The sequence below is a fragment of the Archocentrus centrarchus genome, unplaced genomic scaffold (assembly GCF_007364275.1).
Source record: "Archocentrus centrarchus isolate MPI-CPG fArcCen1 unplaced genomic scaffold, fArcCen1 scaffold_63_ctg1, whole genome shotgun sequence".
In the NCBI taxonomy this organism is placed as follows: Eukaryota; Metazoa; Chordata; class Actinopteri; order Cichliformes; family Cichlidae; genus Archocentrus; species Archocentrus centrarchus.
The window spans coordinates 559602-587386 of NW_022060280.1; the positions used below are offsets into that span (position 1 = coordinate 559602).

A 27785-nucleotide genomic window follows, 5' to 3' on the forward strand; every position below is an offset into this window, starting at 1 on the left:
AGTGTTTCCACCAATCACAATTCAGCAGTTTGTGAAGCAAACTGTTTCACAAACTGCTATCAATTAAAACCCTTGCTATCAATTGGTTTTCTTTCAGTCAATATTCTCACATTAAAGGAAGCATGAAATGTATGAGGAGATTCTTAATATCATGGAAAACAACAGGAAGGCACTAATGCTGGCAAGGGCTCAAAAGTGAGTGATTCAGTAACATTTGCACCTAAAAAAAAAAAAAAGAAAAGAAAAAAAAAGCAGACCTAGCCCAAGTGGTTTCAGTTTGTCTCAACAACATCATCAATGAAAATGGTAATCACAGGTGTAGTTAATGATGGAGATGCAGCCTCTTCTCACTGACACACAAAATGCAACAAAAAGGTGGCGGAGTGTTGGAGAGAGTGATCTCAGAGGAATGAAAGAAAACTTTTTTTACAGAGTTGAAAGCCACATTTATTATTTTATTCACACAGTGGCATGGCGGTTACCACTACTGCCTCACAGTTACATTGACATCTAGAAGGTCTGGGTTTGATTCCACCTTGGCCCGGGCCTCTCTGAGTGGAGTTTGCATGTTCTCCCCGTGTCTGCGTGGGTTTCCTCTCACAGTCCAAAGACATGCAGTTACTGGGGTTAGGTTAATTGGTCACTCTAAATTGCCCATAAGTGTGAATGGTTGTCTGTCTCTCTGTGTTGGCGACCTGTACAGGGTGTACCCTGCCTCTCGCCCTATGTCAGCTGGGATAGGCTCCAGCCCCCCCACGACCCCAAACAGGATAAGTGGAAGAGAATGGATGGATAGATGGACAACCAAAATGTTCTCTGGTAAACGCTCAGCAGAAGTCCTTTTTCCACCATCTTTAAATTTGTCATATATCTTGTAAATTTTGCTGGAGACTGTCAGCTGTCAAACCCCCCCCCCCCCCCCCCCCCCCCGGCTCCCTGTTAAATCTAGAATAGAATTTCAAATTCTTCTCCTCACATACAAGGTCTTGAATAATCAGGCCCCATCTTATCTCAAAGACCTTATAGTACCATTCACCCCAACAGAGCACTTCGCTCTCAGACTGCTGGCTTACTTGTGGTTCCTAGGATACTTAAGAGTAGAATGGGAGGCAGAGCCTTCAGCTTTCAGGCCCCTCTTCTATGGAACCAGATCCCAGCTTGGATTCGGGAGACAGACACCCTCTCTGTTTTTTAAAACCAGGCTTAAAACTTTCCTTTTTGATCGAGTTTATAGTTAGGGCTGGATCAGGTGACCCTGAACCACCCTTAGTTATGCTGCTATAGGCCTAGGCTGCTGGGGGGTTCCCATAATGCACTGTTTCATTTCATTCACCTTATTTACTTTGTTTATACTCCACTCGGCATTTAATCATTAATTGTTATTTATCTTTGGCTCTCTTCCACAGCATGTCTTTTTTTTCTCTCCCCTCAGCCCAACTGGTCACAGCAGATGACTGCCCCTCCCTGAGCCTGGTTCTGCTGGAGGTTTCTTCCTATTAAAAGGGAGTTTTTCCTTCCCACTGTCGCCAAGTGCTTGCTCATAGGGGGTCGTTTTGACTCTTGGGTTTTCTCTGTATTATTGTAGGGTCTGACCTATTTGATAGACAATGTTCAGCCAATCAGAAGTTGACATCGCAGGCTAATCAATAACGCTGCACCCTAGAACTGATGTTACTATAAACAGACTGGCTCCTTACCTAGAAATTTGGGATTCCCCAGTTTCACCAGCTGTTCAGTGACTTAAATCAGTTGCTAGCTATCATCACTTTCTCCATTTCAGTCAATAATGGTCAAGTAGGTACAGCCAATCATACAGCACAATATGATCACATGATTAGGCTAAACCAATCAGGCATGTGAAAGAGGCTGCATATAACTCACAGGATGGTATGATGACAATGTCCTGCTTTATTTTGTGTGGGCCAATAATAAATAGGATGGTTGGAAAAGCTGTGTTTTAAAAAGTCCTTGCTTGTTTCAGCAGCACTTGGGAAATACTTTAAAGAAAATTAAAATTTCATAGGGGAGCTAATAATTCTGTCCTCATCTGTGTGCAGGAGAAGAAGCAGAGAAGGGGAGGTGGAATGACAGAGAGGAAGACAGACTACTGAAATAGCAAAGCGAGGGATCTCCAGTCCACTCCCACTGCTCAGTGACTGGTGTCTCCCACACAGTGGAGGGGGAAGCTCTATCCTGCATTGCAGTGGCTGACTGCTTGCCTTCCTGAGGTTATGTGTGTATGCTTATATATGTGTCTGCCAGTGTGTTTAAATCTATTTTTTGTGGCTACATATCTGCCTATAACATGTGCAGTACATTACAGCTTAAGCTTCCATACACATACAGAGCACATATTTTCTTCTCCAGTAACAGTAAAATCAATAAAATAAAAATATGCATGTGCATGCCAGACTGTCCATGAAACACTGCTACAGTGCACTGTTCCTGTGTTGATATGTTTACTCTTTCATTTTGTAGGTATACTGTAGATACTGCATAAAAACATCAAGCATCATATATCTGCTGTGTAAAATTAAGCCAAAATACTGTTTTTGCAGAATTTCAAGTCAGCACTCAAGCTGAAGCTTTTTACTGTTATGTAAACCCCTTCCTAGTAGGGTCAAATTTTCTTTACCAGTCTTCTTTCATTAAAGCAGCATTTACATGATACTCAGGTAGATTTGAGCAACTCATCAGAGGCTTGTTCAGCTAAACAGTCTGTAGTTATTGTTCACCTGTTAGAAATATGGCTGTGCCTCAAGTTTCCAACAGAACATGGCTCAGTGAGGAGCACTGTATTGATGCGAACTAACGGGAAGTGTCAGAAGTAGAATTATTATTATGAGCAGAGAGAGGCTTTCTGTGCATCAGATCATAGTTAGACTGAGAGATTATAATGGGGGCATTGCCAGCAACTCTAAAAAACTTTGTGGAAAACTGGATAAGTTGTATCCATAATTGTATATAAAAGAATGAGGTAGCCACAGTGACATCAGCCATTGGTTAGTGAAGCCTCAAGGACAATCTGCCACAAGGACAAATGTAGAAAATCTTTTGTTGTATTATATTTAGGTTATGATTGTGTGTCTTTTTTTTTTTCTTTTGCCATTTACAATTTTACTGACCTTATTTTTACCTTTGTGAGCTATTTTTTGATATTATTTTTATTTTATTGAGTTAGGTTGTTTTTCATGTTTTGCCTGCTGTGATATATTATTTCCCAATTTTTATGATGCTTGAAGTATACTTTATCTTATCAAGTTGAGCGTTTTCACCATTGTCATCTTGGTGTTTAGATGACTATTTTTAGCATGCTGAAAAAGATTGATATCCTGTGCTCTTTAACATTGTGACAAGCAAGGGGCAGATGTGACTAGGAGTATTAAGGAACACTGCGTGCTGATATGGTAGCAATTGTTAATCACACAATAAAGCAGGGGTCTCAAACTCCCGGCTCGCGGGCCAATTCCGTTGCCCCAGTTCCTGCCCAGGGTTACCTCATACACACACTACATGCTGCTCCGGGTCAGTCGGCTCTCTGAAATAATTTCTCTGCCTCAGATGTGATCCCAGCAAGAGCTCAAGCTGCCCACTGACATCCTGAAATATCACAGGCTTCAGCTCCGGGATCAAATCATGAAACGCTCCCTGCTGCTGCTTTCTTGTGAGTTGGATGAACCCAGAATCCAGAAAAGAGCTGTATAAGAACTAGTATATTTACCGTTTATATTTAACAACATAGTATTGTATTTATCCAGAAGAAGAGTTTATTCAACTACGTCACTCTGTTGGCAAACACTGTGTCTTACACTGTCAGAGTTTTCTGACTACTTGTTACTTTTACTCCCTACTTTTTTACAAAAATATCTGTACTTTCTACTCCTTACATTTTATATATATATATATATATATATATATATATATATATATATATATATATATATATATATACACAAAGGCAACATGGCTTTGTATGAATGATGTTCATGCGTTTGCTCACTGTACACCCATGACTGCGAGGCCACGTCAGAGTCCAACGTCATCATCAAGTTTGCTGATGACACTGCTGTTGTGGGACTAATCTCTCACAATGAGGAGACAGCCTACAGGAGAGAGGTCTCCCGCCTGGAGAACTGGTGCCAGGAGAACCACCTCCTGCTCAACATCAGCAAAACGAAGGAACTGATCGTGGACTTCAGCAGGAACCAGCAGAGGGACTACCATCCACTTGTCATCAGTGGTGCTGAGGTGGAAAGAGTGGACACTTTCAAATACCTGGGAGTGACCATCTCACAGGACCTGTCCTGGACTCATCACATAAACATCACTGTGAAGAAGGCCAGACAGCGTCTCTACCTCCTCAGGCGGCTGAGAGACTTCAAGCTCCCACTCAAGGTGCTCAGGAACTTTTACACCTGCACCATCGAGAGCATCATGCGTGGGAGCATCACCACCTGGATGGGAAACTGCACCAAGCAGGACTTCATGGCCCTAAAAAGGGTGGTTTGTTCAGCTGAACGGACCATCAGAACCACCCTCCCCAACCTGCAGGACATTTACACCAAGCAGTGCAGGCTGAGGGCCATGAAGATCCTAAAACAGCCCAGCCACCCCGGACACTCTCTCTTCTCCCTGCTCCCATCAGGCCGGCGTTACCGCTGCCTGAGGGCTAAGACTGAAAGGTTGAAGAAGAGTTTTTACCCACAAGCCATCCGTCTGCTCAACTCTGAGCCCTAACTGGACCATTATTGCACAATGTAAATATTATAATTATAAAAGTGTGTATAGTGTATAGTATATAGAGTATAGTGTATAGTGTGAATTACTTTTTTTTTTTTTATTCTTCTTATTTATATGTGTGTGTATATATGGTTGCAGATACAAAATACATTTCACTGTGCATTGTACTGTGTATAACTGTGCATGTGACAAATAAACACTATCTTATCTTATCTTAAAGAAAGTTGATATAAACTGTAAACCAGTATTACAAAAGAGGCTATTAAAAGCAACCCACTGATGTAGAGTTTATCTAAACTAGAAAACATGAAAGAAGTGCATCCTGTACAAGAAAGTAACATCTCAAGTAACATCAAAACACCAAGATGGAGATAGCCAAAACAGGACTCCACTAGCAAGTTGGTGATATCACTGTGGCTATGTCTTTTCCATTGTCTATGGCCTTATCTAAACAAATTCTCAAATGAAATGTGAAGTTTGCATGTTTGAACCCACAGGCACACAACAAATCCCTTATGAGAATGGCCTACATGTGCATGTCACAAAGAATACTCATCTGGCTGCAGCAACACACCAGTACAGCCTCCTGTACTGGTTTTCTGTAGTGTCTATGGATGAACCCTAGTAAACAGCAATATAAAGTAAAACTAGGGATTGGAATGGTTCATGAAAAAAAAATCCATTCCATTCGGTTCGCTTGTCTTGGTTCGGGACATGTCTGTTGTTCGGTGCCAGTAACCCAAATGAAGGGGCAGCAGGGTAAAGTGTCTAGTACAGAATCCAGTTTGTGGAAATGGCAGTAAAGACAAAGGAGGTCCAGAGTTAGAGGATGCATGAGTAGCAGCATTGTTTCAGTCTGCTGTGTGGGACCATAATTTATAACCATAATTTTATTGACATACTAAGGTATACAGAACCAAACTGAAAAATGTCACTCCAAAACCGTGATACGAACCAAACTGTGGATTTTTCACAGACAGTAGCCACAAAGAGCTGTACATGCAAAAAACAAAAACAGACAGTAAGAAAACACCATAATATCTAAAAACCAATAATGTAAAGCTGAAAATAATTAAACACCATAATAGCTAAAACTTAAAATTCAATAAAAAAATTCTCAGCAGAAGGCCTTTTTAAAAAGAAAAAGTTTTTAACTGCTTTTTAAAAGAATCCACAGAGACAACTGAGCGTAGATGTAGAGTTAGACTGTTCCACAGCCTTGGTGCCACTGACTGAAAGGCTCCCCACTAGTCTTTAGTCGTGTGCAGGGAACAACTAACAAATTCTGAGCCTGCGAACGAAGACAGCGAGAAGCAGTATATTTTATGAGAAGCTGGGAAATATAATCTGGAGCCTGGCCGTTTAATGCTCTGTATGTGAAGACGAGAATTTTAAATTGAATCCTAAAATCAATTGGGAGCCAATGTAAGGAACGTAAAATCGGAGTAATGTGAGCTTGCTTGCTAGAATTTGTTAATAATCTGGCTGCAGCATTTTGTATTGCTTGGAGATGTGAAAGAGATGATTTGTCCAAGCCAGTAAACAGGGTATTGCAATAATTTAAACGCGAAGACACAAATACATGGAAATTTTTTTCCAGATCAGACCATGTGTCGTAACTTAGAGACATTCCTTAAATGAAAGAAGCAGGTAAGTAAGACAAACGTAAAAGAAAACAAAAGCAAAACAAAAACCAAAAAACCAGTAAAGCAAAGGTTTCCGTTTTGTTTGGGGGGGGGGGGGGGGGGGGGGGGGGGGGGGTGGCAAGCCATTGGGGTGCAATTAATGGTAGGATAAAGCTCAGTTAAAATGTAAGGAACAGTTTCAGAAATTCTTGTCACAAGCTTACAGTTTGTACTCACCCTGACAGCACACCTAGCACCAGGTTGAGCATGAAGAAAGAACCGATGATGATGAGGGGGATGAAATACAACCAGTTCCACATGTTTCCCGAGGCATCATTGGCCTGAACACATAAACACATAGAAACAAAGACTAGGATTGTAATACCACTCTGTTGTTATAGTTAAAGGATAAGGCTGCTTTCTGTCTATATATGTGTTTCTCTGTGTCTTAGTATTGATTGGTTCCCCCCTCTGTCTTAAGCCCAGTGGTTCCTAGTAAAGATGTAATTATTTAAATATTTTTGCCAAATATTCTATTTCATAACATTCAAAACAAATCCCCATAAGATAAGATAAGATAAGATAAGATAAGATAAGATAAGATAAGATAAGATAAGATAAGATAAGATAAGATAAGATAAGATAAGATAAAACCTTAATGATCCCACAAGGGGGAAATCTGAGTATTACAGCAGCTAAAGTACAGAGAAGAAGGATGAAATAAAATAAAATATAAAACACTTTAATACACATGTACATATACACACATATATATACATCAAAATACACTATATACATTTGTAGCCGGTAATTTGTATAGAGCATACACAGTATGCATTATGAATGAAAATGTAAATATATAAAATGTATATGTACTATATGTAAAGGTACACTGTGTGCATAAAGTAATGCAGTGGAGGTAAAGTGTCCATGGATAAAGTAGGCATTAAGCACATTTGCACTCATCATACTGTCAGAGGCAATCACTTCAATTATATACAGTTGATTTATACCCTCTGTTTGGTTATATTTTCCTTCCTGGTCTATTAAAGAACTGAGCTGTTTTCAACTGATTGTGTCATCAATGCCATAAATTTGGCTCTTGTCGCTTTTCTCAATTCACTTACCACTTTGTTCCATAGTCTTTAAAAATTAGAATATTAGTATGTAATTTAGTGCAAAGAATTTTGTGTTACTGCAAGATCCCTCTGCTTTGGCTTATTCATAAAAATTAAATCTAAAGGTGTTTTGCTTGTTTATATAAGTCTTATAAGACCTTTTGTCATTTGTTTTAATTTGTATTTTAATGTGATAACTTTAGGTCTTGCTTACTTGCTTTATCTAGGCAATTTATATTAAAACCCCCAAGTAATATAATTTCACTGTGGCAGTTTAACTTTTTTAATAATTCACCCAAGTCCTGATAAAAGGACACACTACAAGGAAGACTGTTATACAGACTTACAGTGTTACAGTGTTTTGTCATCTTTGGTGACAAAATAATGTCATCCAAGTTATTTTCAGAGCCTATGTTAGCTTGTATAACTAACTAACCATATTATAGAGCCTTAAATAACTATAATACATATTAAATAAAGACTTTCTTTCCTTTTTTTGATTGTCTGTCTTTTCTGTAACAAGCACACCCAGAGACACCAGTCATAGTTGCTGGGATATTAATATTCACTCTGGTTTCACTCACAGCCAAAAAGTCCAAATTAGAGTCTGTCAGATGTTGAACCTGATCTCACTTTGATATAAAACTGCAAATATAGGCAACCTCCAAGAATTTCTTTAGGTTTAAATTTTACGTCCTAGATTACCTTTGTGTGAGTTACAGTTTTAAAGTTAAGGTTTAAAAAGAGAGTTTCTTCTGTTTAATGCAGCGTAACTGACAGCTGCCTTGTGTCCTAGCCAGTAAGTCAATGACAAAGTGTTGAGATTCAAAAAGCACTGAGTTGTAATAAGTGTTTGGAAGAAAAGGAATTACTGTTTTTTTTTTTTTAAGACCAGGGATATTTTCCCACTCCTTGGGAAATCCAGATGCATTTGGTTTTCAGTCCCGATCATTGATCTAACTGTTTCCATAACAAGGATTGTCTGGAAATACAGTTCTCCCTCTCTACAGTATATCGCAGTTCACTGTATACTGTATACTTATTATTTTCTCCAGAGGGAGTAGGGCTCGACCAGGATACAGTTGTATATCTCCATTTAGCAGAAGTAAAAGTAGTAGTCTATTAAAGAAGCATTGCTAATTAGCTGTTTTCCAACAGGTGGAGTAGCAGGGGATTCATCACCAAAAAAAAAAAAGGAAAAAAAAAACTGCTTTGGCCAATGAAAAAGATATGATGTTTGATCTTCTCCCATGTAGAATAAAAAAGACACAGAAACAGAGCATCCATAATATGGGTGTTGGATGGGGCCGAGGTCAAAGATCAAAGACAAGTTCTTTGACAGATTTCACTTCACTGGAGTAAATCCAAAGGGGAAAGTAATCCTGCTTATAGTGCACAAAGGTATGACAAAGTCCACATGGCTTTGGACAGAAACTAATGAATGCTGAGAAAAACACTCTGGTTCAAAGGCATTATTGATGTGCATCTTGATAGTCTGCAGATAGCATACACAGCTCTCAAGAGCTATGAGTGAAGTGCTGACGTGCCCTATTTGTGTTCTCATTCAGGTGTGAGGTTAAGAAAGAAATGCCAGGCTACACTGATATAATAAAATCTATCCTCACTTTACTGTTTTCTGTGGATGTACTACAAAATGAAACTGTCATAGCTTGGCTGTGTGATGTTTTTGTTGTTCTTGTTAATGACAGAGGCAGCAGTTACAATCTGAGGCATCATGTTCCAGATGGGCCAGAGGGCTTTCTATTGTATTAAGGTTTACATAATGTCTTACAGCAGCTACTCACGGTCACATTTTTTCTATGGCAGGCTAATTTGATTGCTGGATTGTCTTGTGATCCACTCATTTACTGAAACCCACTGTGATGCCTTCCTCTCATTCAAAAGCACTGTCAATATTTGCCATCTTGAAACCTAATTTACTCACTGATTTCTCACATGAAGGGATTGCCACAATTTTTTGTTTGTTTTTGATAAAATAAGCAGCACTATAATTACATCAAGACAACGCGAGTATAATGCAGCTTAACTGAGGGTAAAATCCCTCCATATAATATGGCATGCAAGATTACACACATCAGAAGAATAAGCAAAAACATACAAAAATGAACAAATAAATTAAAAAAACGTTATCATCCAGGAACTGGGACCCACTCCACATGCTCGCCGTTGATGTAGAGCTCCCCTCTACATCAACGGCGAGCGTGTGGAGAGGGTCCACACCTTCAGGTTTCTTGGTGTCCTCATCTCTGCTGATCTCTCTTGGTCAGATAACCTCACAGCTGTTATCAAGAAGGCTCAGCGGCGACTTCACTTCCTGAGGGTCCTCAGGAAGAACAACTTGGACTCAAACCTGCTGCTGACCTTCTACCGCTCATCCTTGAGAGCCTGCTGACGTACTGTATCACAGTATGGTACGGCAGCTGCACTGAGGCAGACAGGGTCAGGCTTCAGAGGGTAGTCAAGACAGCACAAAGAATCGTTGGCTGCCCTCTCCCCTCCCTGATGGGCATCTACACCTCCCGCTGCATCAGCAGAGCCAGGAACATCATCAAGGACAGCTCACACCCTGGCTTTGACCTGTTTGACCTGCTGCCCTCTGGCAGGCGCTACAGGTGCATCAAAGCCAGAACAAACAGACTCAAGAACAGTTTCTTCGCCAGAGCAATCACCACCCTGAACTCACTCACCCACCGTAACTGTGCAGCACCCACATCTCTGTGCAATATTATATTATTCATACTGAACAATATCTATCACTCCTATATTGTGTAATATCCAGTATTCATTCACTAGTGCAATATTCATTCACCAAGTGCAATATTCATCATCTTCATTATTATATGTATACACGCACTTACTTTCTTACAATGTACAGATGCACCAATGTAGGTATGTATGTATATATTTTTATACATTCTATTTTTTGTATATTTTACACATTGTTTATTTTCTGTATATCTCTTGATCATATTGATTATACTAGATTATAATATTTTTATAATATTTTTATTTTCATTTTAGAGAGTTTGATTTTCTGTTACATGGCACTGAACAGGAGTGGCCCTCCAATCTCATTGTACATCCTGTATAATGACACTAAAGGCATTCTATTCTATTCATTCTATTCTATGTCTCTAGAAGCTGGGTTAAGGCAACAGAGGGAACTGCCTCAGAGAATCCTATGGAATGCACCCTGACATCATAACGAATTTCAGTGTTTCACAGTTTTTAAAAAGAAGTAATACAACTCCTTAAGGCTTTTCTGACCACATTTTAGATGACTCTGGTCAACAAGCTGGAAACTCTCCTTTACCTCAAAATGTAAAACATGTCAGGTGGTGCTAGATGGTGCTATGACAATGGTTGAATATTCCCACACAAATGTCTTCAGGGGCACATCCTTATAAGTTTGGGCCAGATTTACAATGTGTGACAATATATGTGTGAGTTACAGCAAATTAAAATTTTTTGGTGAATGACTGACATTCTCCATGACACCACAGACACACTCTTCAACAAAAACTCCAAAGCTTTACATGAAAAAAGTCTGAATTCAAAGTCAGCACCAAAATGTCACCTTAAATTCAAAAATTAAAAGATTTTTATTAATGGTTTAACAAAAAGAGACAGATGAGCCACTATCACCTTCGAAAGAAAAGAAAAAAAAACACAGGAGTCAGTCACCAAACCAATACTGTAAGGTAAGGTAAGAGGCCTCAATCCCAAAAACACCCTCCTCTCACATTGCCACATTTGGCAGTCCAAACACAGCATATCAGCATAAACACCTCATACCAGTTGTCAAGCACAGTGGTGGAAAGATCATGATTTGGGCTTGTTTTGGAGCCACAGGATCTGGCCAACTTTGAGTCTCAGAGTCTACTGAGATGGAAAGGGGGATTTGAAGTACTCTAGAGTCATATGTGAGTCTGTCTGTCTGACACCAAAAGCTTAGCCAAAATTGGGTCATGCGGCAGAAAATCCACAACAGAATGGCAATGGCAATTGCATTTTTTATATAGCAAATTTCATTACATGTAAACTCAATGTGCTTAAAACCTGTGCAAGTTTGCAATACCTTACGACAAGTGAAATCAGGACGATAAAAGCTGATTTGCACCTGATGTCTTTAGAGGTCTCACTGGGTTGTAAACACTGAGCAAATCAGATATTGTCTGGGGTGCCAAACCACTGCTGCTTGATATGAAAGCATTGACCAATTTCTCAGAGTTAGCTTGAGAGGACTTTTCTAACCTTTGCATTTTGTTTTGTTTTGTTTTGTTTTAAGTGATGGTGTTCTGGTGTTCTGATGTTGGCTCACTCTTTCCAGCTGCAACAGCTTCAACTCTTGTGGGAAAGCTTTCCAGTAGGTTTAAGAATTTTTTCACCATTCATTGTGAAGCACATTTGTGAGGTCAGAGCCATGTGGGCCATGTGAAGGGGCCATCCACAAATGGTTCCAAAAAGTTGAGAGCATGAAATTATCCAAAATGACTAAGCTGAGCCCAACTTCTGAAAAACAACACCCCCACCCACCCCCACCCCCCAGGGTGATGTGAGGAAAGAAGTATAGGCCTATTGTTCTGAGTTCATTTGGATATGTAACATTGTATCAGAACAATTGACTGCATTCCCAGAACAGATTGAAATTGTCAATTAAGGAGACATTGTGGGTAGCATAAGGTGATGAGAGCCAGGTGTGCACCAACGGTAACCTGATGAAACATTCACACCATGGCTGCAGGTGGGGATGGGACTGGATACAAAAATGTTCCCCACATGTCTCTTTAGGGAGCAGAATAAGTGTTAAAGTTTTTGAATACTTCTGATTACTGATTGTTTGTTTATGTCATTCACTGCTGCATGTACAATGTAATATAATACCTGGCCACATAGCTTCTTCCTCTACATCTCAGACAGCGGCTCCTGTGACACAGGGAGTTATGGATGAGCTTGTTTTAACATTCTGAATTATTGAGCATGACTGGAAAAGAAAAGGGTTAAGGGGCTGTAATAGCCCTGTGAAAATCCAGACCTCAGCCAGAGTGAAATGCTGTGGCAGGACCTTAAGAGAGCTCTGCATCAACAAATGCCCACAAGCCTCAATGAAGTATAGAAGAGTGGGCCAAAATTCCCTTATAATCATAATTCATGATAAAATCATTTAGAAAATAATTACTTCAAATGCTGCAATTGGGTATTGTTGGTTTTAACTATACCCAGTACTTATATTTATCTTAAAATATAAGTACCTTATATTTTAACATAAAGACAATTAAACTAATTCTCATTTAACAGTAAAATCTCTCCGGGAGAACAAAGCTGGGAGAGGGACATCTGTGGCAACTACTTGGAAGGGTTAACAAATAGGGTTGAAGACACCATGTATTGTCATGATCATGTTAGCAATCTGTTAAGTAATCAGTCTGATTACAGTAAATGTAAATGTATAAATGCTGTATTGGCATGTGTATAATGCTGCATGATGGATGTCCCAGGCCTGTGGTCAGTGAGATCTGATTTATTAAAGAAAATTCAGTTGCAGGTGTGAGTACCCAAGATTTTATGTTGTGTTTTTGGTGCACGTCATTTTCAACTTTGTGTACACAAACATTTACTATGGATCCTATGCGCTATAAATGCGTCCCCTGGTGATTGTGAAGGCCACAGCATATGAGTGAAATCATATTTATGTTCCTCAAAGCATTGACTTAGAAGAGCTTTGTACTGATTTGCAGTGATCCTTACTTCTATGGTGGCCAGAAAAAAGCCACTTTTCACACCAACCAATTTGAAAAACACCCCACAGACTTGATAAATTATGGATTTAATCAACATTGTGTTTCATGTGGGCAAGGTCGTGGGCTTCTGTGTAAATCACATGTGTAAAAAGATGTGAAACATCTTCAACTAGGCACTTGCAGGCAGAATGCAACTGTCTCTTGTACAGGAATTAAAAAGCCGTTACACTGGGAGTTGATTGTTTGTGTCTAGTCCTTGACAGAAATTCCTGGGATTTTCCCAGCAGGCATCACTGAAACCAACCAACAGATCTATGTCACGATAACAATAACATCATGGGATCCATGAGATGCTTGGCTATAAGACGAACAGCCACAAGGAGCATGGGGATTAAACCAGATGTTTTCCACTGAACCATCTAAGGTGTACTCTCAGTTGCAGGGGAACAATATGAGAAGCGCACCCCTAACAAGGCTGGAGATGGAGAAATACTGGAAAAGCATATGGGATAAGGATGCAACACACAACACCAGTGCTCAGTGGCTAGTGGATCTAAGAGCAGACCACAGCAACCTCCCTGAACAAGCTCCAGTAACCATCAGAGTGACAGACATTCAAGAAAGAGAATCACATATGACCCTGAAATGATGGCTGACTGAAAGCCAGACAGGCCTGATCCCCAAGGACTACCAGAAGGGACTAGTCTTATCCAATTACTGGCCAAAACCTTGCCTCATACAACATGGCATCATAGCAGCTAAGATGAACAGACACATGGCTCAATAAATGAGTGGGGCCCAGAAATGAAATGACAGTAACAGAGGAGCTCGAGAGGAGCAAAACACCAGCTAGTGGTAGAGAGAGCAATCATTTGAGACTTTAAGACCAGACTGACGAACCTGTGCATCACCTGGACTGATTTCAAGAAAGCCTATGACTTAACTCTACATGGATGACATCAAGGTGTATACCAGGAGTGATTCAAACTACTAGGCTCCACAGCAATGATATTTGAATGTCATTTGGACTGGAGAAGTGTAGTCGGATAGTAACAAAGAGAGGGAATGTAGTCAGAACTGAGGGGATTGCACCACCAGAAGGTAATGTTGCAGACACTGAGGACAACTACAAATATCCTGGAGTCCCACAGGCAAATAGGAACCATGAAGAGGCCACTAAGAACGCTGCAACTGCCGAGTACCTGCAGAGAGTAAGGCAAGTCCCGAGGAATCAGATTAATGGGAAGAACAAGATCCAGGCAATTAACACCTACTCACTGCTGGCCATCAGATATTCTGCTGGTATAATTAGCTGACCAAAGGAGGAGATAGAAGCCACTGACATCAAGCTGCTCACCATGCATGGAGGGTTTTACCCCAAATCCAGCACCCTGAGACTGTACACTAAGCAGACGAAAGGGGGCATAGGACTAGTAGGTGTCAGAACTGCTATCATGAGCATATCAGGAATATGGCCACAAAGGATAATGTGCTTAGTGAATACCTATGGCAGCAGAAACCCAAGAAAGAAGAGGAGAAGGAACAGGAACCATCATGGAAGGACAGGCATGGCATGCACCACCAGCAGATAGAAGAAATGGCTGATATGAAAAAAAAAAAAATCACACCAATGGCTGGGCAAAACTAGGCTTTAACATTTAAACATTTATCTTAAACATTTAAATGTTGTAAATTTTCTTTGAATTGTTAAACTGTTTGTTTTGTTTCTTTATTGTTATATAATTTTTTGTTAGTAGTTGTTTTCCCTTATGTGTCAAACTGGTCTGATAAGTGTTAGGTCAGTTTTATTTTGAGTTACATTGCTATTATGGCTTGAGTTTAGTTCTATTCACTTGACTAATTTTATGGGCCCCATGCTATTAGTTTCTTTAAATATTTTTCCATTTTTGATAAAGAAAACCCACTCTTGGCAGCATAGTGGCGTGGTGGTTAGTACTGTTCCCTCACAGCAAGAAGGTCCTAGGTTCAAATCCCACCATCTGGCTGGGGCCTTTCTGTGTAGAGTTTGCATGTTCTCCTCATGTCTGTGTGGGTTCTCTGCTGCACTCTGTCTTCCCCCCAGCAGTCCAAAGACATGCAGTTTGTGGGGTTACGTCAACTGATGATTCTAAATTGCCCATTGGCGTGAGCGTGAATGGTTGGTGACATGGCCAGAGTGTACCCTGCCTCTCACCCTCTCACAACTGGGACAAGCTCCAGTCCCCCAAGACCCTGAAATGGATAAGTGGAAGATGATGGGTGGATGGATGCATGGATGGATGGATGGATGGAAAACCCACATCTTCCCAAAATTGCCACTGTGTCTTCATGTGTAACTAGTTTGGTCCCTCACAAGAAGTGTAGCGAAGGCTTTGCAAGGTGTGTTTTTGCATTCCCTAAATGAACAGATGATGGGTGAACTGGCCTCAAGTGATGAACCAGCATTGTTCGAGGCTGTAGTTCCCCTACTGTGAATCTTAATTGCAATTCTCCTAGCAATTAAGATTGACAATAGGATCTAGGAGAGGAATAGGGAGAAGCCCTCAAAGTCCCATCAGCCATTGGTGCACAGTTCACCAGTAGTAACCCCAGGCCATTTTCCTTTGCCCTCCTCTCTCACGCTCTCCCATTTAAAGTACTACAGATCTTATGCAGCATGGGAGAGCTTGGTTAGCAACAGAGGAGCAGTAGAAATGAATAGGGGCTAGGGAGTGACCTCATGGGGAATTTCATTGCCACCTGCCCTGTCTGGCCAAAATGTACTGCATACCAGTAAAGGCAAGAATTAAGATTCTCTGCTGCTCAAAGCCTTAATTGACTCTGGTGCTAAACAAAACCTCTTTAATTTTAACCTAGGTCTGCAGTTAAACATTCCAATTCAACCAATAGCCACTCGAATTACAGTTTCAGCACTCAATGGACAAATCCTGGATTCTATTACTCATCAGACAGAACCTGTTTATCTCATTATCTCTGGAAACCACCATGAGTACCTGGTGTTCTGTATTTACACTGCTCCACACATACCCATCATCCTGGGATACACCTGGCACAAGAAGCATAATCCCCACATTAATTGGCTGGAAAAATGAATAGAGTTGTAGTCTGTCCTGTCTCATTGTTTACAGTTGGCTAAGTCTTAAGCCAGCTCATGTGCTAACTGTACTAATTCATACTCACCTGATTTATCTTCCATACCTAAGGAGTACCTTGACCTCCAACAGGTGTTTACTAAGGACAAGGCTCTTTCTCTTCCACCTCACCACCATACAACTGTACTATAAACCTTCTCCTGAGAGCACCGCTACCCACCAGATGTCTCTATAACCTATAAGGTTATAACCTCTCCCCCCCAACATTACTTTTATGTCTTTATAAATTGCTACTGGTAAGAGTACATGTTACAATTAGTCAATGAAAATGTGGAATAAGCATAGTAAAAATGCTAACATTTTATCACTAATAAACATTCTCAAAAACAACTGAACAAAATGTGCATGTTTCCTCAAAATTTCAAAGACTCAACTTTATACAAAGTGCTACTGTGATTTTTGCTTGTAGTTTAATTACTTCATGTGGAGTTTTTCAGTTCTTTTTTCTTGTTCAGTGCATTAAAGTCAGGTCCAATGTCTGAGGTGAAAATGTGAAAGAAAGTAGACAAGTGATCATCACTGAGAGAGGATCTGACTTGTGCCCTGCTAATACTGAATCAAATGTGCACCAAATTGTCTGTGATTCAGTGCTCTTGTCCTAATGACGTTAATTATTTTACTTACAATATCAACAACATGGTTAATTTTTAGCACTGACCTACATAACACCTCCTGGGCCCTATTACCCTACCCCTGGGTATCTTAACCCTAAAATGAGGGAAACTGTTCCAGAAAGAGAACTAACTTCAACTCTGATTCAGTTACTGAGGTAACAGTCTCTGTGAACCTAACCTGCTCGCTGGCAGGTTTGAGTCAACAAATTCTAAGTTTCTCTCTGACTCCTCCCCTCCTGCTGGACCTGAACCACCTGTCTGACACTTCAATTCATTTCCTCATTTGTAATGTTGCTGACAAAGCAATCAGAGGAGCAAATTCATCTGCAGACATTTATGTTTTTTACAAGCACTGAAATCCCAGTTAGGTGTTAGTTTGTTATTTTTTATATGTAAAATGAAGCTTTTACAGTCATTCATTTGTCAACAGGCCGTAAGGACAGAGACAGCAATAATGTGACAGATTTATAAACAGCGTAGCTGCAACTGTCAGTCAGTTCCTCTGAAACATTTACTGTAGTTACTGTAGCATCACTGTTTAAATCACACTGACCTCTATAAAACTTTAGACACAGAACACACTGATCAATCACTGGTCATGTCTGGATCCTGGAGATGATGTCAGTGTTTGAGTGAAATAAGGCTAAAAGGATTTTAAGCCCTGAAAACTGAACTAAATGTGACTTTAGTGACTTAAATGTTGTCAACATTTTGAAAGTTATGGTGTCTGAAATTCAGAGTATGAATCTTGACATTTTCAATGAAAATTACCTAAATCCGTGATTATAGGCTCTATACCAGATCAGCAAACTGTGTCCGAGTCCACTTGCACAGCAGGAGAATCCAAATGGATCAGACCAGATAAGGCCCAGATCCAGTTCAGGCACCAGTCATTTCCCTGATCCAGTCTGCATCTCCTCATAATGGCTTCATTTCGCACGATCACACGATCTGCATTCTTTAAAATGGCTCAGCATCGCAAAACTGTCCTGAAATATTTAAAACCTATAAAGCTGAGACATTTCTTAGAATCTGTTTACCTTTATTGGTAAAGGTTTACATTCATTACAGACTTGTAGACTTGCTGTCCTGTATGTTTTCAGCTAAATATGAAACTATGACTGACCTCTGACCTTTAAGAGTAACTCACTGAATCAGATGAGATCAGATCAGATTAGAAACGGTTAAACTGGAAACATTAAAGCAGTTTTTCTGTCATGTCATGACTCATTTTTATCCAATAATGGTAGAAAAATCTACATTAATAAATGAATGAAGTGAGGTTGCTTTTCCATCAATAGATTAACATTTTACTGAAAAATTATTTGAACAATTTAATGGCCATACACGAAATTGTCATAGACTGGAGTAAAAACAGTTTATATTAGGTACAAAACTTAGATGAGGGCAGCTCCGCCCCCAGGATCTGCGGCTGTCTCATTAATTGGTAACACTAGTCCATCAGTCAACTCAGTCTGAGTAGTTTCTCCACATTTTTAATCTTCATTTTTTTTTATCTGCATTTTGTCCGTCAGGTTGCAGCTGAATAATTAGATTTTAAAAATCAAATGTAAAATTAGGATTCCGCTTCATCTGATGAAAATTCAAGTTGGTAAAGGATGACAGCAGACATTATAAAAGAAATTATATATTCTATAAAAAACATTTATTCTGTCTATGATGACAATAGAGTAGGCCAAGCTGATTAAAATGACCCATCGTGCTCCACACTGACACATATATCCCTCAATCCACTGGGTTAAAATGGAGGCTCAGCACTTTATTTACTCCTGATATCGGAGCTCCATTGATGATGGCTTTCTTTCCTTACTCATGCACACACTAACTCAGGGTGAACATACTCAGAGTTGATTGAACTCTGATCAGCTGTTCTGGAACAGGAAACTCAGAGTTGCCAATCACAGAGTTGGTCAACTCAGAGTTTATTTTAAACTCAGAGTTTGTTGAATCTGCTTACTGAAATATGGCCCTGGTGTAAAAATACCGATTCGGAAAGCACAAAGCTGGTCTTGACTCCTCTATCCCTGGATGAGTAGTTAAAAAAAAAAAAACTTTGTTGCTTTTGCAGCATTACTAGCTAAGTTTCAGTTGTCTGTTCCCACTGTGCATCAGTCAAGTCCTTGCATTTGCTGGCATTTTTTTGTCTCGTAATGGCGATTCCAAATGTAGTCCTCTAAACACACACCTTTACCTCTGACTTCAGAGTATTAGGTGGCTGAAATGGGACAAAGTGCAAGATGTATAATTATTTATGTTTGAATACTAATTTCCCATTGACCTCATGTGGGGCAGTCAGGGACATCTAAAAGGGCTGGATGTGGCAGGTGGGGCATACAATGCCCAGGTTTGATCTAGTGTGTCTGATTAAGTCTACTTTAATAGAGAAAGGAAAGGCAACCTTCCAACAGTGATTAAAGACAACTTGGGATACACCAACCCAACTTTTTCCAGTCCCAAATCAATACAGACACCTTCACTGATGCTTATGTTAGCTAATAACATAAGCATCAGCAAAAGAAATTGAGAACTAATGTATTCACAATATTTAACATCCAGTATTCAAATATCATAGATTACATATTCTGAGGGCATAGTGGTAGGGTTAGAGGTAAGGATTATGAGTACTTAAATTTCACATTAAAAAAAAACCCTTTCAAATTAACTAGTTTAAGCCAGTGCACCACAGTGAACCAGGAATAGCAACATAGTTTTAAAGAATGTTATTTCTGTAATGCAGTATCTTAGCATTTATAACTGGCTATTTTATGCTCTTTTATTCAAATTTAAAACTCCATGGCAGCTGACACAGAGCCTTCAGCAAACTGAAGATGTCCAAAAGTTGCAATCTTATTACCTGTAATTTTAACCAAAATAAGTCAATTTTCCAAAAACTTTGCTTGTGCTTGTTTGACAAAAAATTTAGGCAAAAGGAATAAAAGAATAGGTTGCATGAGCTGAGCTCAAATGCATCCAGTGGATTCTTTAAAAAATGATGTGGTATTAGAAAAGTAGAGTCATCTGCCATAATGTAGAGTTGAGTTGTAAGAGCCAAGCCAAGCCAACTTTATTTATATAGCACTTTAAAAAGAGGCAGCAGATTTGACCAGGTGTATTAGCACATTAGCTGGTATCAGGGTGAAACTGCCTCAGACTTGAGCTAACAGAAATAAGGCTATAGAAAACCCATTATTAGTTGAGTTGTGGCTCTGAGAGTGGTAGCCTGAGGAGACTCATCAATTCAACAGCAATATCAGACACATACAAACTGAGACACTAGAGATAGACCATGAAATAACTGGAAATACTGATTCATACAAACACAATGAGCTTTTACATAGATGCTTGAACTAAGAATGTCATGGTCCTGGGCCGGTGGCCCAGTGTTTTGTTTTCTTGGTTTTGTTTCAGTTATTTCTCTAATTATGGTTATTGGTTTTCTTTTGTATTCCTCAGTTTATTCTGGTCCCTTGTGTTTCCCAGTCTCAGTTCTGCATCTCTGTCCAGTGTCCATGTGCCAGTTTCCCCTGTCAAGTCTGCGTGTTCTTTGTTAGCCACTTCCTGTATTATTTTGACAGTCTTGTGTTCCCTGTGCTTTGTGTTTAGTTTTGCTTCCCCCATTATTAGTTTCATTTGCTTCACCTGTTGTTCCCTGCTGTTTCCTCTTGCCCTAATTACCTGCTGTGTATTTAAGCCCTCAGTTTTCCTCTGTTCTTTGTCGTGTTATCTGTGTGTGTGTGTGTGTGTGTGTGTGTGTGTGTGTGTGTGTGTGTGTGTGTGTGCGTGCGCGCGCGCGCGCGTGCGTGCGTGCGTGCGTGCGTGTGCGCGCGCGCGTGTGTGTGTGTGTGCGCGCGCGCCCCCGTCCGTCCGTCCGTTCCCATAGTTTAGTTCTGGCCTCAGCCCAGCCCAGTTTATTTGTTTACCCTCACCTCAAAAAAGTACACCAAGGTCATCACTCCCGAGTCCTGCATTTTTGGGGTCTTCCTGCTCCTGCCGCATACGAGCCATGACAAAGAATGCTTATTGCAGACAGTTTCAATATACTACATTTTTATATTTGACCAGCTTTTGATACTGTTAACCATAACATTTTATTTATTAAGTAAAATGTTTGAATCTGAGACATCTTGTCTCAGAGTGATGGTGAAAAGCTAATTCATGCATTTATTACTTCTAGGCTGGACTGTTGTGATTCATTACTATCAAGCTGTCCTAAAAGCTCCCTGAAAACCCTTCAGCTGATCCAAAATGTTGCAGTGGGAGTACTCACGGGGACTAGAAAGAGAGAGCATATCTCTCCCATACTGGCTGCTCTTCATTGGCTCCCTGTTAAATCTAGAATAGAATTTAAAATTCTTCTCCTCACATAAAAGGTCTTGAATAATCAGGCCTCATCTTATCTCAAAGACCTTATAGTACCATTCACCCCAACAGAGCACTTCGCTCTCAGACTGCTGGCTTACTTGTGGTTCCTAGGATACTTAAGAGTAGAATGGGAGGCAGAGCCTTCAGCTTTCAGGCCCCTCTTCTGTGGAACCATCTCCCAGTTTGGATTTTGGAGACAGACACCCTCTCTGTTTTTAAGATTAGACTTAAAACCTTCCTTTTTGATAAAGCTTATAGTTAGGGCTGGATCAGGCCTATGATCACTGTTTGTTGTGATTTGGCACTATATAAATGAAATTAAATTGTGATGAATTGAACTACTCTGAACAGTTACATAGGGTTGTAAGCACCATCCACTTAGTATATTTGTGAGCATGGTAACAGGGAGAGACAGGGGCTGTAGCAGTGTTAGATGACAAATAGTAGTGATAAGTGTGGAACAGTTCTCCAGTATCTTGTTGTTGTTGCTTGGCTGCTATATATCATGTAATCCTGCTCCCCTGAGGTCTACTTAACCCCACATCAGAAAGTCTGCTAGCTGTTTATAGGTTATTGTGTATTGTGTCACTGGAGTTAAGGTCAGATGAGCTCATCTGACAAGCACTGAACAATGATAGGTAGCACAGTTCAATACAAACTGCAAAGATAATGGATATTATAACTGGCTCACAAAGCTGTAGCAACACTACGGTTACGTACAGTAATTATTCAAAATGGAGGTGTCCACAGGACACGGTAAGGACCAACTGATTGTCCATCACCACCATTTTGGTCATTCAGTTTATTGTTCCACATAAATTACGCATAAGTTAAATCAGTTCATGATGGAAAGGAAAAAAAGCAAGACTCTCCCATGATTTAGTGGTTAAACTTTTTTACGTCATATACTTTAATGTAAAAATGTAACAGTATTAGTCCTGAAAGTAAGCGGAGGAGAAAACCATGCTAACCATTAGTGTTCTCGAGCACTCTGATGTAAAACAAGCAAACAAGAAAACAAAAAAAAGAAGCAACCAAAGCCAGGTGTAATCACATTCTGTACCAGGATGTAGTTGCTTGCATGGAAGAAACCAAGACTATTGCTGTTGCCCTGCTAAGATTAGCCAAACTAACAAATTAGTCACCAGGAACATCCCTAATATTTATCAGATAGTGATGAGTGAACACTCAGTTCTCATAGTCAATTTGTTGGATCTCTTTCTTTCTCTTGCTCAACATCCTTTGTCCAATAAATTCACTATCTCCCCTCTGCACATGCCCAAACCATCTCAATCCTGCCTCTCTAACTTTGTCTTCAAAAATCTCAACCTTAGCTGTCTCTTTGATGTACTCGTTTCTAATTCTGTCCATTCTGGTCATTCCCAGTGAAAATCTTCACCTCAGCCTCCTGTCCTGTTGCCAGTGCCACCATTATCATAGCAGGTCTCACTACCATCTTGTAAATCTTACCTTTCACTCTTGCTGCTACTGACTTCTTCCTGTAGAGCATACCTCCACTTCTCTAGACTCTCTTCCTTACTCTCACTACAGATCACGATGTAGTCTGCAATGATCACAGTCCATAGAAACTCCTACATGACCTCATCTATCAACCTGTCCATCACCAGCGCAAAAAAGATGGGGCTCGGAGCTGGTCCCTGATGTAATCCCACCCCCCAATTTGAACCCATCTATCACTCCTACCACACTCGGAGTTTAACCACTAAATCACACTAGGGGCTCGGACCTCTTCAGCATGAGGGAGTGGCTCTGCTGAATGTTGGGCAGTTCTCGGGTGCAACCCACCCCTCCGCAGGGGTGGATTGCTTGTTGACTCTGTGTCTCTGGGGCTCTTGACCTTTGGCTGTGGGAACATCATCAGGGGCCTCCTTCCTTCCTCTTCTGGGGTGTGAACGGAGTTGCTATTGAGATGCGCAGCCTCAGGTCTGCTGAGCTCCTGGTGGACTGTGGATGGCCTTTATCTGGGTCTTGGGTCTTTCTCCAGCTTCCTCTGGCTTCCGGACAGGTGTTGTTGCGGCTTCTTGCCCTCATTATTGTGTACATTACATGACAAGGACACACACACACTCTCTACAACAGGTTTGTTTGTGTATCTGAGTTTTTCGATACTTTGTGTGTTTTTCATATATATATATATATAAATAACATGAGGTGTATATATATATTTTATAAAACCTAACCCTGACTTATTTGTATAGGTTATGGTTATATGTAACCCCAAACCCTAACCTATATATAAATTAGCTCTAGGGTTAGGGTTTTAGAAAACCCTAACCCTAGAGTTAGGTTTCGGTTCAACCTATTGTCATTGTGCACACAAGGCACAAAACGATATGATCGTTCCAGATCACTCATCCAGAGATGAGCATCTGCAGTCATGAGGCCAGAGACGGGCGCTACCGTTAGGCAATGTGGTTTAAGTGTCTTGCCCAAGGACACAATGCTCGAACCTGCAACCTTCCGGCTGCAAGGCAAGCACCTACCCACTGCGCCACTGCCACTCAGTTGCAGGGCTAACACAAAGAGACAGGCAACCATTCCCCCTCACATTCACACTTATGGGAAATTTAGAATCACCAATTAACCTAACTATGTGAATGGTGGTGTGGTTAAGACTGGGCCTTTCTGTGCGGAGTTTGCATGTTCTCCCTGTGTGTGTGTGTGTGTGTGTGTGTGTGTGTGTGTGTGTGTGTGTGTGTGTGTGTGTGTGTGTGTGTGTGTATGGCCCTTAGTCCAGGGTGTAGGAAAACTGTATAATACCAATATTAATAATAAAATTAATAATAAAATTAATAAAGATTAAAAAAAAAAGATTAGCAAAAGGAGCCTTTAAAAAAAAGATCCTCTTGGCACAACAAATGTGTTTGGCTCAACACAGCATGCAAACTATAATTTTGCTTGCTTAAGCTGCTGGACAGGACAAGTTTTAAAAATAAACAAATAAATTAAATATGTCCTTAACTCAATGACGCTTCTCTAAGGACTCTATTGTACAAAGCTATAAAAATCAGAACCACTTACCCCTAATCATCTTATCACCATGACAGCTAAAGCTGTACTACCTCCTTCAAGCAAGTTTGTATAGACAAAAAAGATGGTTCCAAGTGCAGTACCTAGCAGAACAGTTTAGGAGCTGTTGGAGGAAATAATATCTCCACAGCATTATGGTTAGACAACAATGGCATATGCCTAAGAGAAAGATTCAAGTAGGTGACATAGTGATATACAAAGATGAAATGCAATCAAGATCTATGTGGAAGCTTGCAAGAGTCTCAAAGACTGTATTAGACAAGGATGGACTTGTAAGGAAAGTCAAGATATTCTTAGGTGATAGAAATCTGAACAGAAGAGGTGAGCCCACAAAACAAAAACAAAAAAAGTCTATTGTGGAACATTGCAAAGACAGATGTCTTATTTTGAAAAAACTCATTATGCATGTAATTATTGAAAGGTAACAGGAATAGAGGTCCTGAAACAGTAATGGAAGCTGAAAGATTACAGAAGACAAACGTGAAACAAGGAGAAATGGGGAGCGTAAACAAGGAGTTTAGCTTCAGAAATGCCAGCAAGGCAAAATATGTGCAATATATGTGTTCAGCTGTTTTAAATTATAGTATGCATAGTACTTGCTAATTTTTTTCTGTTACTAATAGTTTTAATGGACTTTGCTTTTGTTGTTTGCCCTTTATTAAGCTTTTACTGTGGTCTGTGAATGAGCTAGGCTACCTCAATAAACAACAGAGACCATCAGTTCAGCTGTACGTTTTCTTCAGCTGAAAGTTGTAGGTAGTACAACAGTTTCTTATATTAATTATGGAATAATAGTTCAAGATTTTTCATGCACAACTACAATTTAAAATAGCATTTTTCTGCAATTTTAAGCTTGATTAATTGTGTTACAACAGTGTTTGACCAAATTATTAGGTAATATCTGTTGTGGGTGGCTGTGGCTCAAGACCTAGAGCAGGTCATCTGCTAATGAGAATGCCATCTACTAATCACAAGGTTGGTGGTTCAGTCACTGACTACCCCAGTCTACATGCCAAAGTATCCTTGGGAAAGATGCTGAACTCCAAGTTGCTCTCAGTGTGTTCATAGGAGTGTGATTTTGTGTGTGAATGTTAGCACTTAGATGTAGGAAGTGCTTGTATGAATGTAAATGGTAAATGGACTAGTTCTTATATAGCACTTTTCTACTCTAATTGAGCACTCAAAGCGCTTATACAACATGTTTTGCATTCACCCATTCATACAAGCACATCCATATTTAACTAAGCTAAGTACTTACTATTTAACATTCACAAACATTCCAACGCTTGTGTTGGGGAGCAACTTGGGGTCCAGTATCTTGCCCAAAGATACTTTGGCATGCAGCCCGGAATCAAACCACCAACCTTCCGATTAGCAGGTGACCTGCTCTACCAACCGAGCCACAGCCACCCCAGTGTCTGTGTGAAGGGGTGAATGAGACATGCTGTATACAGTGCTTTGAGTGCTCATGTAGAGTAGAAAAGCACTACATAAGAACAGTCCATTTACTTTTTAATATCATTATTTTTACACATGTAAATACCTTTTATTTAATATAAAACTAAAAATACACAAGATTTCATGTAAATTTATATTACCACTACAGATCACGATGTAGTCTGCAAACATCACAGTCCATAGAAACTCCTACATGACCTCATCTATCAACCTGTCCATCACCAGCGCAAAAAAGATGGGGCTCGGAGCTGGTCCCTGATGTAATCCCACCCCCCACCCCCCAATATATATATATATATATATATATATATATATTGAAAAAAAAGAGTGTGTTGTTCAGCCAACTACTAAATCCAAACTAAAACATTCTAATGACCTTGGTAATTTCATTAACTCATTTTATTGTGAGCACCTCAGAATATATTTATGTTCCAAAAAGACTTTGTGTCATGGGTTGGTGGGAAGGTGGATCCAAATACAGACTATTGAGACTGAGTTAAATACCAAAAGAGAACCTTTATTCCAGCATAGAAAGAGTCCAATTGGCAAGTGGCAGTAAACAAAGTCCAAAAACAGGGAAACACACAGGCAGACATTCAAAAAGCAAAAGGTGAACAAACAGTACAACATAACAGAAAACTAGGCACTAATCTGGGGAAAACAGCACAGCTGGGCATAATAAAGAACAGGTGAAACAAATCAATAATAATAAGAGAGGGGAAGTACAAATTAATACCAAACACATGAGAGAACTAACTAGCAAAGTAAAACAGGAAGTGAGTAACAAACTGGGGCACAGAGAACACATGGGAGGCATGAGTAGACTAAAAGCAAGGAATAATATGAATACCCAATATCCATCAAAGAAACCAGGTAGGGAGCAAGAACAGAACATTCTAATAACAAGCCTAGAAAAGAAACTATACAAAACAAAAAATAAACTGAACTTATAATATAAAGAACTAAATTAAAGCAACAAGTCAAACATTACACACAAAAAAAAACAAACCATGAAGATTCAAATGAAAGAAGAACATAACTCAAATATAAAGTGTACTTAAGCCCAAAAATTAACTAAGGAAACACAAAACCCTGGGTCGCTGACCCAGGGACCGTCCCACCTTTTTATTATTGTCTATGACTGTATGTAGCAATGTTTTCATATCAGACTGCTTATGAATATTCCTAAATACAGCTATGAACTGAGATATAATTTTCATTTTAAAATGTGAGATAGTACAACTACCACATAACCCTTTTAATTAGCAGAACCCCCTCCAATCTACAACAGCTGGCAAAGAGATTATTAGATCATTCCGATTTAAAATAATGTTCAGTGGTGTTTCTTGATACAAGCATGAGGACACCAATTTATTGTCTTAATTCTCAAACCTTGTATCACACCATTAATTATACACATTACTTACTACTTACTTTTTGGCTTGAAGGTGTTCACTGACATCATTTGTTTTCATCACTTAGAGTGCAGTCATAGAAAGTGATAGGTTATGTTATCAAACTAAGGAACAGAATACCAGAGACTTGATTACATATAGCACCTTGTGTTTTTATGCTACCAATGTGTTTAGCTGTAGTTACAAATAAATTTAGCACAAAAAGTAAGGAAATTTGTGTTTGCTCGATTATTTCTTTGTTGTAAGATTACTTCTTGGCAATAAATCTTATACCATTAGAAATCCTGTGTAGCCTCACCAGGCCTGGGCGGTATGTTTGAGGGACAGTAGTGTTTTGCAACCAATCACTGGAGAGGGGCTAGACTCAGTACAACTTTGGAGTTGCCCTCACTGAGAGGCAGAGAGTTAGGAGAAATGGTCTGCCCATTCTGAACCCAATTTATTGAACCTCTGTGCCAATCCCTGTT

General features: G+C 39.8%; 1 protein-coding gene across 1 annotated transcript in view; it reads right to left on the minus strand.

Annotated features, from left to right (window-relative positions):
- Positions 1–27785, minus strand: part of cacna1ba (calcium channel, voltage-dependent, N type, alpha 1B subunit, a) — a 266901-nt gene that overhangs the window by 165357 nt on the left and 73759 nt on the right. The window contains exon 7 of the mRNA XM_030725575.1: positions 6603–6706. Within this exon, the coding sequence (XP_030581435.1) occupies positions 6603–6706 (104 nt within the window). The remainder of the gene's footprint in view (positions 1–6602; positions 6707–27785) is intronic.